The 18,438-nt window shown below is 43.0% G+C and overlaps 1 protein-coding gene across 1 annotated transcript; it reads left to right on the top strand.

Annotated features, from left to right (window-relative positions):
* The first annotated feature begins 1,410 nt into the window (after positions 1-1,410).
* Positions 1,411-17,240, top strand: mtx1b (metaxin 1b). The gene is made up of 8 exons (XM_042077336.1): positions 1,411-1,547; positions 6,284-6,353; positions 7,231-7,310; positions 9,536-9,628; positions 14,061-14,243; positions 15,577-15,653; positions 15,829-15,986; positions 16,472-17,240. Exons 1-8 carry the CDS (start codon positions 1,467-1,469, stop codon positions 16,711-16,713), a joined length of 984 nt encoding a protein of 327 aa, XP_041933270.1. The 5' UTR covers positions 1,411-1,466; the 3' UTR covers positions 16,714-17,240.
* Positions 17,241-18,438: the final 1,198 nt, after the last annotated feature.

Raw genomic sequence — 18,438 nt, forward strand, 5'->3', positions numbered from 1 at the left:
CAGCAGGTGTGTCTCAGTAATATACTTACAGAATCAATTGTTTGATCAAGGTGGTGTTTGCCATAGATATTATAGAGCTTTATAATATCCATGGTGTTTACAAGCCTTCATATGCAGTAAACAAAACTAAGCAACTTGTTTATTTCTCCCCCCACATTTGTCCCTGTTGGATGAAGAGAGGTTTATCACCGCCTCTACCATGGTGTTAGATAGTACTTAATTCATGGTGTTACTTGTCACCTCTGTGTCTCGTAATGTTGTCTATGTTCAATATTACACCAGTGAAATTATAAACTAGGGAAAGAAATTCACACGCGACCACTGAATTTTCTAACCAGCAAACTTCCAACTAGGCCTCATGGCCTCAGCTCTGCTAGGCCCATCTCATTTGCGCCACCTAGTGGTATCAATGGAGGCCAACTAGTGAAAAAAAGAGGGAAGGATGCCTGAACTAGGAAAACATGTTTTGGTGATGTTGCATGTATTGCATTGTGTGAGATATGAAAATTACATAAGAAAAGCAAGAAAAGCCATACACATTTAATATTTTTAATAATCATTTCCCAAAAGGCTGTAACATGTTGTTTATGTAATTGTTGACACAGACAAACACAGACAAAGGTTCCTTATAATAAAACTACCCCAATAGATAACCTTATAAATACTTATTTACATATTTAAAGGTATAGGCCTAGAGCTAGAATTTTTTTCCACGGTCTTTTATGGGAGTGTCGCCACTCTATTTTTTCTACCGCTCTGGGCCTACCCATTCATCACTCTAGTGCTCAAATTAAGACAGAATGTCATATGAAGCTCATGTTGTAGTCTCTTTTCTCAAATCAGAGCCATAAATAAAACAGTTTGAGGCCATGCATAGACATATCCATTGTACTATGAATGAATACATAGGCCACACCATTGCAACTGCACACAAATGCATGAGCACACACACACACCATCACCATCATCATTGTTATCACCATCATTATCATCATCATCATCATCATCATCTTCAATCTCATCATCATCATCTTTGCCATCTTTACATTGTGCATGTATAGGCCTACTGTGTTTATTGCTATTGTTATGCTTTGGCAACTAAAAAAAATGTAATTCCCATAGACTATATACAGGGTCATTCCATAGCCCTCCTCAACTGAATTGAATTGCCTAGTCTAGTGTTTTGGCGCTACCCAGCGGCCGGAGTATGTGCATGGTAAAAACATGGTTCCTGTGTTGAACCTCCTGTTCTCGGCTGCCTGGGTGTTTAAAAACAAATCTTCATGCACGCTGACTTTCCCCCTACTGCTCTGACAGACATTTGTCCTGATCCATACAGTCAAAGATACCTAAACTGTTCTGATACAGTAGCACAGGTACAGAAATTGACAGAAACCATAGCAACAGCAACAGTGTGACTTCAGTGTGAAGTACTTCCGAGTGAAAAGTCATTCTGTCACTAAAACATGGCTGCCCCCTTGGAGTTGTACATTTGGAAAGGCGACTGGGGTTTACCCTCTGTAGACGCTGACTGTTTAACTGTCCTGGTAAGATCCACGGTCTGTGGTAATAATAATGGATCAGCGGTAGAATTGCTAAGCTTGGAAGCTAGTTTTGTCTTGAAGTACGCCAGATATATGAATTAGCTGTCTCGGTGAGGTGACCCACCCATCGTGTCATAGAAAAGCTGTCATAGCTAGGTGTGTTTTACGCTATGTGGAACACTTGTTATATTAGTGCTATTTTCTGTGACAACCTGAACGACAGTAGCAAGGAACAACACATACATCAGGCATTAGCATAAAAGCAACAGTGGATAAGTTAAGATAAGAGTTGCTAGTGTGGTTGAAATGTCAAATACATTATAATTGCCTAAGGGGATGTCATTCCCTATTTCAGGTCACTTTGTAAAGCGAAGGGCTCACTGGCTGCATCTATTGGGATTGGGATTTTTTTTTTTAAATTAATGTCATATATCGGACTTGGTCTCTGTAGATGCAGTTGTGCCAGGACGTGTTTAGAAGGTATTGATAAACACCTCTAAGGGCCCTAATTAATTTAGCCTTAGTCAAATAATTCAGAAGCAACCCAGAACTTCTTAAAAGTAATGCCTTTTCCAGCAGTATGGTAAACATGTTGTCAGCTGACTAATGATCTTGATAAATCAAACAGAGTTGCCTTATGCCATGGGGTCAAGTAACCAAAGGCCTAGTAACATTCCATCCTGCTCATGTATTAAAGCAACACCAAAGCACTTTCCCTCTGTCGCACGCACGCTATTTGTTCATCCAGCACCGGCTTTGCAAATAACGATGTCCACAGACAAGGTACAATATTTTGCATGACTTATAAAAGTACGATGTATTGCGACATCAGATGCAAGTCAAATTTGTAGTTTCTTATGTCTCATTCCATCGAACTACAGATCCGCTACCCGATCTGGCAAACTTACATAGTGCGGTTATAGCCGATAGAGTGCCGCGAATGCAGAATTGCCGTTCACCCTGTTACGAGTTGATGAACCACTGAAACGATTTTGAAAACATTATTTTAAGGTATAAAAAAACCTTTAAAACATTTCATCAAGGCAGGACACCTGTTTTGCAGCCAGTCTGTTCCTCATCTTTTGGGGTAAATATATTTAGTTTGGGTACTATTACATTTGAAGCATAAATAATATATAGCCCAACATTAACATTAAATTAATTGATATATTTATACATTGTAAGCATACATTACTGGAGCCAGTCAGTGAAGTCGGGTACTTGGATAATTGCTTTGCTGTTTTTGTAGAAATTGACCTGTTTTTAAATCATTTAGCTGTGTCGTTTGCTCCTGGGTGCCTGTTGTCTGAGAGAGGAGATTATCCAGCTTTCTGTCACAGCTGCCTAAATAGCAGCACTCCATTTCTAAGATAAAGATAAAGGAGCAACAAACAGAGGGAGGGGGCAACAAACAGGGAAAACAATGTAAATATACAAAGACCCATCCCCTCCTCCCAAAAATGTCTAGGCGTGCCTGGCTTCCTATGAACAATCCATCACTCAGGGGCACTGTTGAGTTTGAATGTTGATTTTACTGCTATTGTGTGTGTGTGTGTGTGTGTGTGTGTCTGTCTGTGTGTCTCTGGGTGTCTGTCTGTCTCTCACTCTCTCTCTCTCTCTCTTTCTGTGTGTGTGTGTGTGTGTCTCTCTCTCTCTCTCTCTCTCTCTCTCTCTCTCTCTCTGCATGTTACATCTGTTACTTCATGAGTTAATAGGCAGGATATAGGCCTAGCTTAGAGGTCCCCTCTCCAGAAATGTTAGCACTGTGACAGACGGCGGTGACGTAATCCCAGCCTGGGGCGAGAAGTGAGATTTCTTCTCCTGCCTCCCTTGTCCACTCAGAGTCTTCTGCTTTTACTGGACCAGATTAGCAGAGCAGTGGGTCAGTAGAACAACAGCTGTATGCAGCTGGCCTCGTGTTGCCATTAGGAGGGGATCACATTGGCAAGCGGCAGCGCACACAACGCTCAGACCATAACAAGTTCTATCTCGTTCCTAAGCAACACAAACGGCTTGCCTAAACTGACAATTGAATACGCTTGCGTTGCGCTTTGAAAAGTTGAACCAAGTTCAACGCTCAGCTTGTTCAACGCTAGCGCTGCCACCGTTCCGCTGCCAAACAATAGAGAACAATAGGAAACCTGCCGCTTGCCGCTGGTCAGTATGATCCCCGCCTTAGAGTTGCCTCAGTCCCTTAGGGTCACTTGAAAGGTGACCCTAAAAGGTTTTTACCCCTATTCTAGCTGAATAAACATATTCAATAAACCCCCCCCCCCTCCCTCCCCACTTCCCTCCTGCTGCCTTCACCAGACATGGGTAATCCTTGAGTTAATGGTAGGAAAATATTTAAACTTATTTCTTCACCCCAGCCTCTCTAATCTTTCTTTTACGCTGAGACATTTCCTGTCTCGGGAGTCGACCAGCAGAGAGGGAGCGACGGTTTACGGTTACCAAGCGCACTCAGGAGACTTGGGAGAGCAGGATACGGTGTCCCCTTACCATGGCTATACTTTTGGAAGGAGACACTGTCTTTGAGGGTGGTTTGGCGGGGGCGGGGGGGGGGGGGGGGGGGGGGGTTGGGAGTTGACTGACCTCTAATTATGAGAGCTAGACCCCATGTTGTATGCTGTCAGTGGTCCGTCTAAAGAGTGGTGGGCTTTTATCTCAGTGTTTGTATAGGGTAGCAGTACTATGTGCTGGGAGAAAGAATGTAGAGGTGCTTTGAAAAAATATAGAAAAGGTCACCTTGCAAAACTTAGGCCTACTTTTTGTTATGCTTTGCTTTGCATTGAACTCCAGGCTACACAAAACGTAAATAGTGGCAGGTCTCTTTAGTGCTATTGCTGTTCGAATGCCTCAAGGTGTTAGAGGCTAGCACTGCTGTGAAGTCTCTTAAATCCACAGAGAAGCGGCTGGGGGCTCCTGGCTGTGCAGCCATGTCATACGATCTCCCACTACAGCTCACACGACCACAAAATGTACCGCCATCATCTGGCTCTTTATGTGTTTGCTTATGTTTAGTGTGGAGAGTCGCTGAGGGCCCCACCATTACTCAACACATACACACACACACACACACACATATCTCTGTCTCTGTCTCTGTCACTCTCTCTCTCTCTGTCTCTCTATCTCTGTCTTTCACTCTCTCCGTTTTCATACTGCCTCGTCTGATGTCCAACTTTGTTGGCTTCTGGAGCTCTGGTTGCTCAGGCTCAGAGATTGGCATCCAGGGCCTCTTTTTACAGGCTCTACTGGAGTGTCCGCCTGAGTTTAAAACCTTGTTTGTGTCTTGAGTAATTTATCATTGGCTTGCCATCAAGTGAAATTTACCCTTTGTTTTCATATTGCCAGATAAACAAAAGCAATTAATACAAGATGGGTGCGGGGGCGCTGAGGGCTAGACAGACCTCAGAGACGCACTGGAATGTGCCAATGGGGATATTTTCATTTGATGTTTTTAATAGTGGTTTCCTGACTGTTAGGCAAACAGGGGTTGTACCTCAGACAAGCCTCATAAGATCCTTCAGCATCCTTCTCTGTTCTCTTTCACACACACACACACATGCATGCACACACACACACACATACACACACACTTTATTCTCTCTCTTTGTCATGCTCTCTTTTATATTATTTCTTATGTGTGTTCTCATTCTCTCTTTCTATTTCTCTCTATCGATCTATCTCCTTCTCTCTCTCTTTCTCCCTATCTCTCTCTCTCTCTGTTTAGTCTTCCTGCCACCCATGGAGGGGTAGCCAGCCTGTGCTGCTGTCAGATGATGCTGTTTCAGCCCCTATGGTTATGGATGTTGGTGCATTTTAATGAAATGCAGCTGTGATGCAGACTTAAACTTGTTTACAAATCTGACAAGCTTGGAGCTGGTCCAGACGCACCATTTTCCACTAAATGGCCTTCAGTTGTGTCTGCTGGTTGTTGTAGAAGAAAAGCAGGTCTTTTGTCCAGGCTACACTGACAATGCAAACTGAAGTGGACCATTCACTGAGTGCCTGTGCTGCACCAAAATAGAAATAGATAACTGGTCTACTTTCTTTCGAATGTCCAATGTGGTAAAAATCATAATCATGACTATTTTTGGTCAATATTGAGATCACAATTATTTAACACGATTATTCAGTGATTTTGGAAACAACAGCATTCAACAGCAAATAATCGTTATATTTCAACTACCGGTATGTTGTTTTCATATTCGAAAGTCATAACTGATCATTAATCAATGCTTTTGATTAATTGCAAAGCCCTAGTCCGCAGCTCATCCTCGCTGCTCTCGCGTCTGGTGTAGCCAGTTCCATTGATTATAGTGGAAGTTAATTGCAGTGCACACGGCGTACACACTGCTACAGTTGTACTTTCAGCCTAGCCCAGACCTTAGTCTTTAGCGAAGCCCAGACCTTAGTCTTCAGCATGGCTGCTGCTGCAGGGTTTTCTGGCGTGGTCTGCCTCACTCAGAATCGGACTAGCCTAATCCTCCGTTAATCTTCACTCGTCTTCTGATGAGATTAAACATTCTTTGATCACTCAGCATCAGCGGGATGGCGTGGGGTTTTGATGCTAAAAGGTTTAAAAAGATCTGAAAAGTGTTTGATCAGATGTGTTCAAGTTCAAGCATTTTCTTCCTCAGCAGCTCATCTCTTCTCACTCTCCTTCCTTCATTTTCTCTCCATCCCTTCTCTTTCTCTCTCTCTCTCTCTTTCTCTCTCTCTCTCTCATTCTCTCTCAGGCCTATGCCAAGTTTGCTGGGGCGCCACTCAAAGTTCACAAAATCACCAACCCTTGGAGGAGTCCCACCGGTGAGTCTGCATTGCACTAATACTGACAGTCTGGTGAGAGAAAGAGAACTTGATGAGTGGAAGTGGAAGTGGAAGTGGGGGGGGGGGGGGGGGGGGGCAATTGAAAGAGGTGAAAAACATTTCAACACTTTCCCCCTGACAGAGTAATGCGAGGGTCAAAGGTCACGGGATCATTACTGGGGAGGCCAGCGGGCGATGGAACCACTTGACTCCACTTTGAGTGAAACCTCAATAACCTACATACTTATCCGCGACCCCACCCCCAAAAAACCTACATACTTACTTTCCAGCGATCCCACCCCCCAAAAAAACCAGCGACGTCCCCGCCCCCCAAAAAAGGAAGTTGTGGTTGAGAGGAGATGCATGATATACGATGAGTGGAGGTCTTGCACCCCCACTCTCACTTTCACTGGGCCACAGGTCGTAGAGTCAAAAGGTCAAAAGAGGTCAAAAGGTCATTGATCACCTGACTTCCTCCACACTAGCTAACTAGTCCCTTGCTGTTTCTCACCCGCGTTTGTATTCTCCTTCTTTTCTTCTATGCTTTTCTATCACTCACTTTCTCTCTCATGAAAGCCATGAAAACTGTTAACTACTATAAGATCCCTCTACAGCATTACATTACATTACATTTAGCAGACACTTCTTGACCAAAGTGACTTACAAATGTCAGCTATATTACAAGGGATCACATTGTCCCTGGAGCAACTTGGGGTTAAGTGCCTTGCTCAAGGGCACAACGGTGGAAGCTGGGAATTGAACCGACAACTTTCAGGCTACTGCACGCTAGCCCAGCTCCTTAACCACTACACTACCACCGCCCTGCACATTATGTCTGGGTCCGTACTTTTCGTTTATGTGCTGTTCTCTTCATTAGGTATTCTTCCTGCTCTGAAGACCAGAGAAAATGGTAGTGTTTCACAGCCCAGTAAGATCATCATTAACCTCCGGAAACAGGTGAGTGACCTGAAGTCCTAAATGTCTAAGCCCTCCACCAGAAAATTGAACAGGTGAAGGCTCTGCTTGACTTCACTGCACACACACACACACACACACACACACACACACACAAATGCAGATAGAGGGAGAGAAAACAGGTGAAGAGGATAGTCAGTGTAAAATAAAAATAAGCGTACATTTCGAGTTCTGCTTTCCTGGAAACGGGGGATTGTTCCCCAGTTTATTCAAATGATGACTTAACCAAAACAGAAAGCTTACAAATAGAAATGCACAAAAGCCATGAAAAGAGCTGTGTTAGATACACGCATATGGATACTCGCTTGCTTGCACACGCACATAAGAACACGCACGCACGCACGCACGCACACGCGAACGCACGGACACTGTTAAATACAGGCATATGGACACAGACACACACACACACACACACACACAAGCAGGCACGTGCACACACACGCACGAACACGAACACACGGACACTGTTAAATACAGGCATATGGACACGCATAAACACACACATAAACAAACAGACACTATTAAATACAGGCATATGGACACACACACACACACACACACACACAGACACTGTTAAGTAAATGCATGCACACACACAGATACACATGCATATGGACACAGCAATTACAGCATGTATAGAACAGTGCAACTTTGACATCTGGAGGCATTTGATGGTCTCGTAGAGTCATCGTGGAACAGGATGTTACAGGGGCCTTCTGTCTCTGAGGTTGAAATTAACATGGTATGCCGTCAGCAAGGCTCCTGCAGACACCCTGTGTTCAGTGTGTGTGTGTGTGTGTGTACACGTGTGTTTAACCGAGACATGATCACAGTCTTAAAGCACAGAGGGCTTAGTGCAGCAGAAGCCAAACATTTTCATAATAAGGTACACTACTGTTTTATGACTTCTCGAGGAATCTCATAAACAGCGTTAGCGTCAGCGAAAACACACCTTGTGTTCCATGTCTGTATATGACACACGTGCTTCACCACCGTCAGATGTGGTCCGTTACGTAAGATGTAGTGAAGATATTGGGGACATTTAGGGGCTCTGTAAACTGTTATGTTTACTTATAATCGTTCACATCCACATTTCTATCACACAGCAATATGCTGTATAGAGGGAGGTGGGGGATGTGGTTGACACCATGCATGGTAGAAGGAAAAATTCAATTCCTCCACCACATTTATGTTATCTTTTAATATTGATATAAAATCTAAACACGTATAATTGACACCTTACCTTACCAGTCATTCCCAAAAGCATCATTAGCAATCAGAGAGACCACAGTTTGCCGTGTGTGTGTGTGTGTGTGTGTGTGTGTGTGTGTGTGTGTGTGTGTGTGTGTGTGTGTGTGTGTGTCTTCCTACTGGATTGAACACCTGTTGCTCTGAGAGGGCGCTTTACCTAAAGCCAGAGCTTGTCCTCTCACCTGCCCTTCTCCAAGCCCGTCCACCCCAATCCAATCCAATCCGCCACGTGTGACGCCCAGCTGGAAGGCATTACCCGCATTAGAAGCAGTTAGCACCCCTCTGTTTGGCATGAGACCACAACTAAGCGCAGTGCCTGGCCAACACGGGAGCCTGGCAGAGTTTGGACTGAGCCTTGATTGGCCTGCTTATTCGTAAATAAGGAAGCAGCGTGTTAATGAGGTGTGAAAAGGGCTCTTTTAGGTCTCTTTGTAAGTCGGGATCTGAGTCGTAGTGAGTTTAGTGTCTTTGCTTTTACATGCAGAGAGTAATGGCACTCGTTGCTGGCAGTATCAAACAGAGCAGAGCGGTGAGTACACGTCTGTGCCCGCTGTGGGCCTTGGCACATGGTTTTTATGGGTAGTGGGTACTACTGGCACAGACGTGTATGGGCCCCCGGGTCTCGTGGAGAGATGGTAGGCTTTGATACACAGCTGGTGTTTTTAAAAATGTCTTGCATTTTTGTTCTGTTCAAAAGTTTTGCTCTTTGCCTACCTAGCATGAAATGTAAAAATTAAGAACATGGTCTGATATGGAATTATGGATAATTAGAGCAGCTGATTGAAAGGGTAAACAATAACATTAATAATACATCAACATAAATTACAATATTTGCTAGAGCCAGAAACCATTATGTAATTTACAAGAAGACAAAGATAATATTTACTCACTTTTATATGTGATTGTGACTTAACACAAGGAGACTGAGTGCCATTTGGATCTTTCCCTCTTTGCAGAAGTATAATGCAGACTACGACCTTTCAGCCAAGGAAGGAGCCGACACACTGGCCTTCGTCTCGCTGCTGGAAGAAAAACTGCTCCCTGCACTGGTATGAGTAAAAAAGAAAAAAAAAGATAAAACAACCATTTTAATGGAGCTGTAATTTACTTACTTATGCATTCGGCACATGCTTTTATCCAAAGCGACTTATAGGGAGCCAGTCTTCCTGGAGCAACTTGGGGTTAAGTACCTTGAACCCATTAGCTTCTGAGACTACTGCATGCTAGCCAAGTCCCCTAGAACAGAGATTGCATCAGCTAAGGCCTCCATTAGTTATGCATCATATACTGTTATAAAGTTTAGTTCTTTGATGAAGATTTGAACTCAAAATGATGAAGAAATGTTCAAAGCAGTCCATTGTAAAGGTGATTTAAAGACCCCCCCCCCCCCCCCCATACTTACTCTATTGGCAAGTAAGCAATTTAAAGGTGCTCTAAGTGATGGCACGTGTTTTTTTAGGCTAAAACATTTTATGTCACTTACTGCAAACATCACCAAACCAACCGCTAGCTGTCTGTGTTCTGAATACAGTGTAAAAAAACCGCAATCTCTGTGGACAGCCTAGGCTCCAAAAACGGCAACAAAAACAACCTGGGCAAACCTAGCCCTTAAAAATTTAACAAACTGTTCCAGCAAATCACAGACGAAATGCGCGATTAGGAGAGTTTCAATTGCACGGGAGCAGCACAGGAGGGAGGGGGAGGAAGTAGCGAGCTAGCTCTCTGTTTTGTTTGAAAGTCAACAGAAGAGACATTACCCAGCATCGCTTAGAGCACCTTTAATATAGATTTGAATTCAACACATGGAAGAAATGTTCAAAGACAATTTAGTCAAGGGGTGCAATTAACTTATTTTCATAGTCGATTAACCTTAAATATTTTCTCCATTAGTCATTTAGTTGATTAGTTGTTTATTGATAACATGTCAGAAAATGGTGCAAGCCTTTTTCAAAAAGCGTAAGATTATGTTTTAAAATGCTTTGTTTTGTCCACATGCCAAAGATATTTGGTTTTCTGTTATGGAAGAATAAGTAAAGCTGAAAATATTAAAGTTTAGAAGGCTGCAATCAGAGAATTGTGAGGCATTTTCCTTAAAAAAAAATTACGAACCTTAAATTAACCAATTAACCGTTTACCAAGATAGTTGGAAATTGATTTAATAGGTGAAATGTTAAAAGCGAGTGACAGAAGCGTTATGTCATAAACGTTTATGACTTCTTTATAATGTTTATGATACGTTCATGACAGTGTCATGTCACTCTTATGTAGATACCTTCAGAGCCTTATAGATAGATCTCTCTCTATGGCTCTGGATACCTTCAAGTGAAGTGTAACCTAACGTTCTCTGTCCTCATCTCCTTCATGTCTTCCTCGTTGTCCTCAGCATCTGCCTCTCATTACCGGGCTACCTGCCCCCTAGACACACACAGTAGTCTGTCAGTGTTTCATAAAAGCTGTCCTGCCATGCCTTTTGATTGCTATCTAAATGTGAAAAGGCTGTTTGACTTTTAGGCTGTGCCAGAGATGGTGGAACCCTGAGGATTTAGGTACATTGGGCATCTTTAAAAATGAACCAAATGAACAATTCCCGACAAGCCAATCGGTAGGAGATATTGCTACTTCTGAGAAGTTGTCCCGACGTGACCTTTGAAGCTTGCTGTCTCATCGTACTCAGTCGAGTAGAACTGAACAGTGGGAAAATGCCTGGTAGCAGATGTATTTTCTCACTTTTTCACGAATTGTATCCTTATTTTTTTTTATGCAAAATCAAGTCATTTTCATAGATGCCGACTAACACATGTTTCTGTTGATGTATAAGAAGATAGCCGATCCGATTTCTCCACACTTACAAGGTTAGCCAGAATTGAAACCCAAACGGACATGCTAACAAAATTAGCCAGATCTTCAGTCTTCCCCATTATTTTATCTGAACCACCCTTGTATTTCGTATTAGCAATTTAAATTTGGCAAATTCCAACAGAGCTCATACCAGATTGAAGAAGTGATTAGGATTTAGGTCTTTCTCCTTGTGTTAATGACACCCACTGCCTGTATTGAAGCTTCCATTTCCTCTATAAAAGGAGACATAGTCATGTTGACACAGCAGGTAGAGGATGTCTAGTCAGAAGAGATGATGGCCTTGCAGCGGTTTGTCTCACTGGGTCTCGTCCTTGGCCTCACTGACTTGTCAGTGGGTTGAGGCTCTCCAAACTCTCGTGTCCCTGCAGAGTATGGAAGAGTAAGGCACTGAGCATCATCAGAAATGTTTTTTTTATGTTTTAAGTAGCCTCCATAATAAAGACCCTTTTCTTACAACAGCAGCAGAGCAGGTGTAATCTATTTTCTTGTGATGCAACTTTTTATTGGGGGATTGGGGTGGTAGAGGAAGGACAGTTGTAAACATTTATATGAACCATGTGTTAAGACCGGAACATTCAGTCCACAGATGAGGGTGAAGATGTAAAAGCGGAGCGTTCTACAATCTTTGCTTCAGGAAGAAGGGGGCAGTGAGATATAACATATGATTAGATATAGAAATGTACATATGTGCAAATGCAAAAGTATGATATACTTAAGCATACATATAGGGCTGAATTATCCCATTCGCTCGTAAATCGTGCGCTTCCAGTTATGCATTTTTCAGTTATGTGCATTCTCCCATTCCCGCATCTGTCACACCCAACAAGTTTGAAATCAAGGTGGCCTTATGAAAGAAGCGTGATTTATTTAAAATAGAACCAGAGTGATCCCCCCCACCTCGTTACTTTAGGCTGATATGAAAATGTGGAACATGGGCTTTCTTATTGACCTTCTGAATGGCATTTAATTCCAGAAAGAGCACAAACCAGTCTTTGAATAGCAAACAGCCTACAGCAAAATGATGAATGTCACTTTTGCTCTGAGGTTTGTTTATAAAGAGTCAAGATGTGCTTGAGGTGTGTAGATTCAAAATTTAAAACTCACTGTTGAGAAAGAAAGTTTCAATGGCAGCTGCTTCTTACAATTTTCGATGATAACGAAGCTGTAGACGGAGATCTGCCGTTACAAATACAGTAGAGAGGCTGGCAAAACAATACCAGCCACCCATAGAAACGAATCAGACAGGAGAATATAAACGATAATTGCTGCTCGACAGGCGTCGTAGTGCAGTTGTGTATGTACTGTATGGATGACTTTGGTCAAGTTGGAAAGAAATGGACAGATTCGAACGAAATAGGCCATGGAATGATGACTTCACGTCAAGTTAAAACTGAAGGTGCACAGTCGGTAAGCTCCAGTATCCAAACGGGGTGATTATGATAGGGTTTTCACTAAAAATATGCCACCTGTGTGACACTGTAATGGGGAAAAAACATAAAGGCATATCCAAAGTTCTGCGTAACCTACATGTATTTAGAACTAGGCCTACTGGCGACATCAAGCAGTATGCTGCTTCTCCTTGCAGCATCCAGCGCGAATGGGTTAATGCAGCCTTCAAAAGAGCTGAAGTCAGTGGCAGAATGCGCGTAAGAGTTGTATATAAAGAAATGCCGAGATTTTGGAGTAGCTCCTCCCAAAACGTGTAACTGGCTTCATGGCGCGTAAATGACAGACTTAAGTGAAGGGCAGAATGCATGAGGCAGGAAAAAAACTTAGTTGCGCGCTTTGACTTGCGCACCCTTACACATATGGGAGAAATTGTCCCATACTGTACAAGCCTGTAGAAAGATGAACGTGTTATATCTTTATGATACTCCAAGGCATCTCCCACCAGGACATGCACAAGGAATGCATCTCCGTTGACAGCGATGTAACTCTCTGTTTTAAACTCCAACACCTGACCTGGCCACTGACTGGTTGCGACCTTAGACCCCCAGCCCCTTTGACCTACATCCCTAACCGTGACCGATCGTAATTTATGTCCATGACCTTGCCATGTCCCTTTCCCAGCCTATTCTGTGTTTGTACACCAGTACAGTCCTACTGAATTCTAGCTCCTCAAACCTAATCTAAAACTGAAATGCTAACTGGTATTATACTAAAACCTAACTGCTGTTAACTATTTGTTGTTACCCTCAGAATGAATAGTATTTATTTCTGCCTTTGCTTGTCCTTTTATTTCCCTCTTGCTGACCCTTACAGGCCTGAGAGGTCTCAAGTTGGGACAAGTCAACCCTAACCTTTTAAACGCCTGCATGCCTGTAATGTTTTCTTCTTCAACATAATGTCCATTTAAATCCAAAACATGAGCGTTAATGAATAAATTCGAATGAAAGAATGACTGAATGTGTAAACAAGCATAAGTTGAGGAGCAATCACTCATTAAGAGCATAATTACTTGTTCTCTCCTTTTACCTTTCTCCTAACCCTCCATCTCTTCACACCTTTCTGCTTCTTTTCTCTTCCACCAGTACCCTTTGTTTTTCTTGGGTTCAGTATATGATTATGATTGTTGTGTTTGTTTGTTTTGTTTGTTTGTTTGTTTTGTATGATCCTCGTCAGATCTACACCCTGTGGGTGGATGCTAAGAACTACGTGGATGTGACGCGTCGCTGGTATGCGGAGAACATCACCTTCCCCCTCAACTTCCTGCTGCCCAACCGCATGCACAACCAGCAGATGGAGAGACTGCGGCTGGTCAGGGGAGACCCTTTCCTAGAGCCGGGAGAGGAGCTGGAGAAAGAGGTGAGGTTAGAGAGAGGGGGACCGCAGCAGTGATCGAGGAGAGGAGGAAAAGAAAGAATGAAAAAAAAAAAAGAATGGAAAAAGAAAAGCAAGGAAGGTAAGAAAGAAAGAGAAAAGAAAGAATGGAAGTAAAGGAGGAAAGAAAGACAAAAAAATGATAAATGAAAAGTAAGAAAGAAAGAATGAAAGAGAAGAAAAAGAGGAAAGAAAGGAAGAATTATAGAATGAAATAAATAAATAAAGAAAGCATAAAAAGGAAGGGGGGGGGGGGGTGGAGATTGCGGATGGTCATGACGGAGCCCACTGCAGGAGCCAGAGGAGCATCTGGAGAGAGAGGCGAGGCAGCGGTTGGAGAGCGCAGATCTCTGCCAGGACCAAATGCCACATCGTACAATTTTAGCGAAAGAGAAACAAAATCTGTTGAGGCTGCCCCATAAGTCAGGGCCACTTCAAAACAAACGTCAGTGGAGCCATAACCTTTCTGATGGAGGGAGAGACAAAGAGGAAGACAGATGGAGGGAGAGACAAAGAGGAAGACAGATGGAGGGAGAGACAAAGAGGAAGACAGATGGAGGGAGAGACAAAGAGGAAGACAGATGGAGGGAGAGAAAGTAACCGCAGATCGAAGATGATTATGATGTGACGTGAGAGAGAGGTCAAGTAAAGTGGTGGAGAAAGCAATGGCAAGAAAGGGGGAAGAAAAACAAGAAGAAAGAGAGAGAAAAAGAGGTCAGTCAAGGAGGAAAAGAAGAGGGGATAGAGAGGGGTAGGAAATGAATGATAGAATAATGGCGATAATGAAGCCGTGGAGATAGCTGCTATGATACGCCACGACTGCCTTACCAGGTGCTTCAGGACATCACTCATGGCCTGCTACTATAAACGGTCTCGACTTGATGAAAGGATCTTCTTCCATTCATAGTCCAATTTGGATGACCCTGGAGGTCAAGCAGGCTTCATAAAAAGTAGCCTAAGCACGGCCACTGTTTACAAAACACAGAGGTAATGGGGTTAACCGTTGGGTTACTGTGGCAACCACCCAACTGCATGAGTGTTTCTGGAACTGAAGGAGGGTAATGAAAAGATGAGAGGGAGCAAATAGCGGGCTTATTCACGTAACTTAACTAATGTCACGTAATTGCACATAACTACACTGCTTACATTGGTGCATTGGATCATCATGGTTATAGGGCTTTAAACGTTTTCAGTTTTAGCCATGATGTAGTGCTTGTACTGTATAAGCTAGATAAATAGATGGATGTATGTAAGCAGAAGATAGAAAGAGTGCATACTAATTGGTCAGCTTTGTAACCAAACTTCCATCTGTCTGTAGCTCTACCAGGATGCTCTGGAGTGCATGACTCTTCTCTCGCAGCGCCTGGGGTCACACAAGTTTTTCTTCGGAGATTCGTAAGTGACCTTCGATGGAGGGAAATACCCCGTTCCCACGTGTAATAAAAAAAAAACATTTATCAAATGTTGTTATAATGACCTATGGGAACGCAAGCTAAATGTTTAAGTGTGAACGTTTACTGAGAGACAGAGAGACGATGTGAATTGATGTCCATCTGGTGCGTGTCTCCAGGCCGTCGTCCCTGGACGCGTACGTCTTCGGCCACCTGGCTCCTCTGCTGAAGATCAAACTACCTAACGGAAAACTCCAGAACCATCTCACCTCTCTTGACAACCTGCGGCAATTCTGCACCAACATCCTCGTCCTCTACTTCCCCTCCGATGTCCGAGGTTAGTGACTGTTTTCACTTGCAACGCTTAGAGAATGTTAATGTTATGTTAAAAGTTAAAAGTTGACTGGACCTAAGCGGAACATTTTTATCCTAAGCGACATGGGCTCGTTATTCATTCCTGTATAGACGTTATTCAGTATATTTGTACTCTTCATTTTGTATTTACTTTGGAATAACAGTTTTATGTGTCATCCAAAACATATGCAAACTGACTTTCACACTCAAATGTAACAGCACTGTTGGCCAAATGCTTCAGTTCTCCACACCGTACACATCATGCACCACCTGTCCCTGTCAGAGCGAATTCGTTCTAGTTCCAGCTCGTCCTCAAAACAGGTCAATGCTACTCAATGCTACTAACACAATGCTACAGGCCTAATGTGACTCAAAAGTTACTCCAGTTCCTGTGTCTGACCTTCTGCATGTCTCGACAATATCAACTGACCCCCAACACCACCCCAAACCACCCTCTGTCCATTTCAGAGCCACCCACTCGCAAGATGTCCGTCCAGCCCGACGGCGGAGACTTTGACAACGAGCCCCACAAGAGACGCAACCAGTTCCTGTCTGCGCTGGTGGCCATCGGTGCTATGCTGGGCTACGCCATCCTGACAGGCATCGTCTCCCTCAAGGACATCCGCCCCCAGGGGGCGATAGAGAGCAGTCCTCTGAGAGAGGAAGAGGAGGAGGAGGAGGAGGAGGAGGAGGGCGAGGAAGATGAGTAGCGGAACCAGGAAGATGAAGATGGTGGAGACCGTAGGGGACGGCACAGTTAGAGGGGAACAGGTGCTTGTGTGACAGACTTTGACTCGAAGGGTGGGGACTGCAACTCTCTTCTCCCATTCCTTTTTTTTTTGTGTGTTTTTGTTTTTTAAGTTACTCTGCCAAAGAGCACCAATAACCTCACACATGAGTAATCACTGGTTAAACACTATGCCACATGTAGAACATGCCCTTTGTTAACTTAATATTAATGTTATTCATTTTTTATTTGTTAAATATTTTGCCATTATGGCTTCATTGCTACGCTGAAATAGGGAAACACTGATGTGATTGTGTATTGTACCAAGACGCTCCTCCAGATCTTCAAACCGTAATGGTACTGTATACCTCTTTTTCAGAGTTTATGTGATTATTTTTCGGTTCAGGTCTCAAAACACATTGACTTATGTTTTGTCCGGTTTTTACTCAGGCAAACAGAATTGATTGACTTGATTTCAGGTCATTAAAAATGAAGTCATCTTTCACAGACTGAAGGCTCCTGACTCAGTGTTTAGTGTGTTTAATCTCTGAACCCGTTGTTACTCCCTCCAGACCTTCAACCACAACAGACTGTGAGTGGTGGTAGCATAGTGTTTAAGGAGCTGGGCTAGCATGCAGTAGTCTGAAAACTTGTGGGTTCAATTCCCGGATCCCACTGTTGTGCCCTTGAGCCAGGCACTTAACCCCGAGTTGCTCCAGGGACAGTGTAGTCCCTTGTAATATAGTTGACATACTGTATGTAAGTCACTTTGGATGAAAAGTGTCTGCTAAATGAATACATGTAAATTAATAATGTATATGTAAAGATTTTCTGTATCTAACAAAATATTAAAAGGACATTGGAGGTTGTTTTAGACAAGCTCCACCTACCTCTATAACTTGGAAATTGAATATAAGTACGAGTCACAAGCAAGAAATAAACTAGGAACATTACAACATTATAATGTGCATTCAATGGTTTAAGTTTAGCAAAACTAGCCGCCTTTTACTTAAGGCCACGGTCGGACGTTTGACTAGAATTGTGGTTTGTGTGTCACCATGGTCCCATGTACTAAGAGTCTCTAAAAATGGGATATGGACAGAGCTACATGTTGGTAGTGTCCTAGTCCAAAGGCACTTACAAAAAAAAAGTGCATAAAAAAAGCCATTTGGTGCGGTTCATGGTCCCTGTCTTCTTTCCAGTAACAGCTTTCTGAGCGATTGGCTGCCTTGGTGATGCACTGAATGAGCTAAGGCAGACAGTAATTTGTATATGCGAGCCATAACATGTTATCGTTATGTCCATAAATTAGGAATAAATGTTTATCTGAGGGGTGAGCTGTACAGGCCTCAGAACTGATGTCCAGCTTGCGGCCATGCATCTCCCCTGTGATGATACTGTGTGTCTAGCCACAGTGAAAGAAAGAACAGAGTATATAAATGATAAGAAATGAATTCTTAAAAGCAATTAAACTAGACAAATGTGCTTTATCAGACGAGAGTGAAAGCTATTTTGTGAATAAACTTGGCCAGAGAACTGAACGATCATATATTTTTGTTTGGCCTACTGCATTAACATAGTGCTCTAAACAAAACAAAAAAAGTTAATCAAACAAATAACTGAAACCGCACTGTTAAATACATGGATGTTTGAGGTTATAGGAGACGTGTTGCAAAGGAGAAATAAGTAGTGGAGGAAGGGACTGAAT

Source organism: Alosa sapidissima, chromosome 21 (genome assembly GCF_018492685.1).
Source record: "Alosa sapidissima isolate fAloSap1 chromosome 21, fAloSap1.pri, whole genome shotgun sequence".
NCBI lineage: Eukaryota > Metazoa > Chordata > Actinopteri > Clupeiformes > Clupeidae > Alosa > Alosa sapidissima.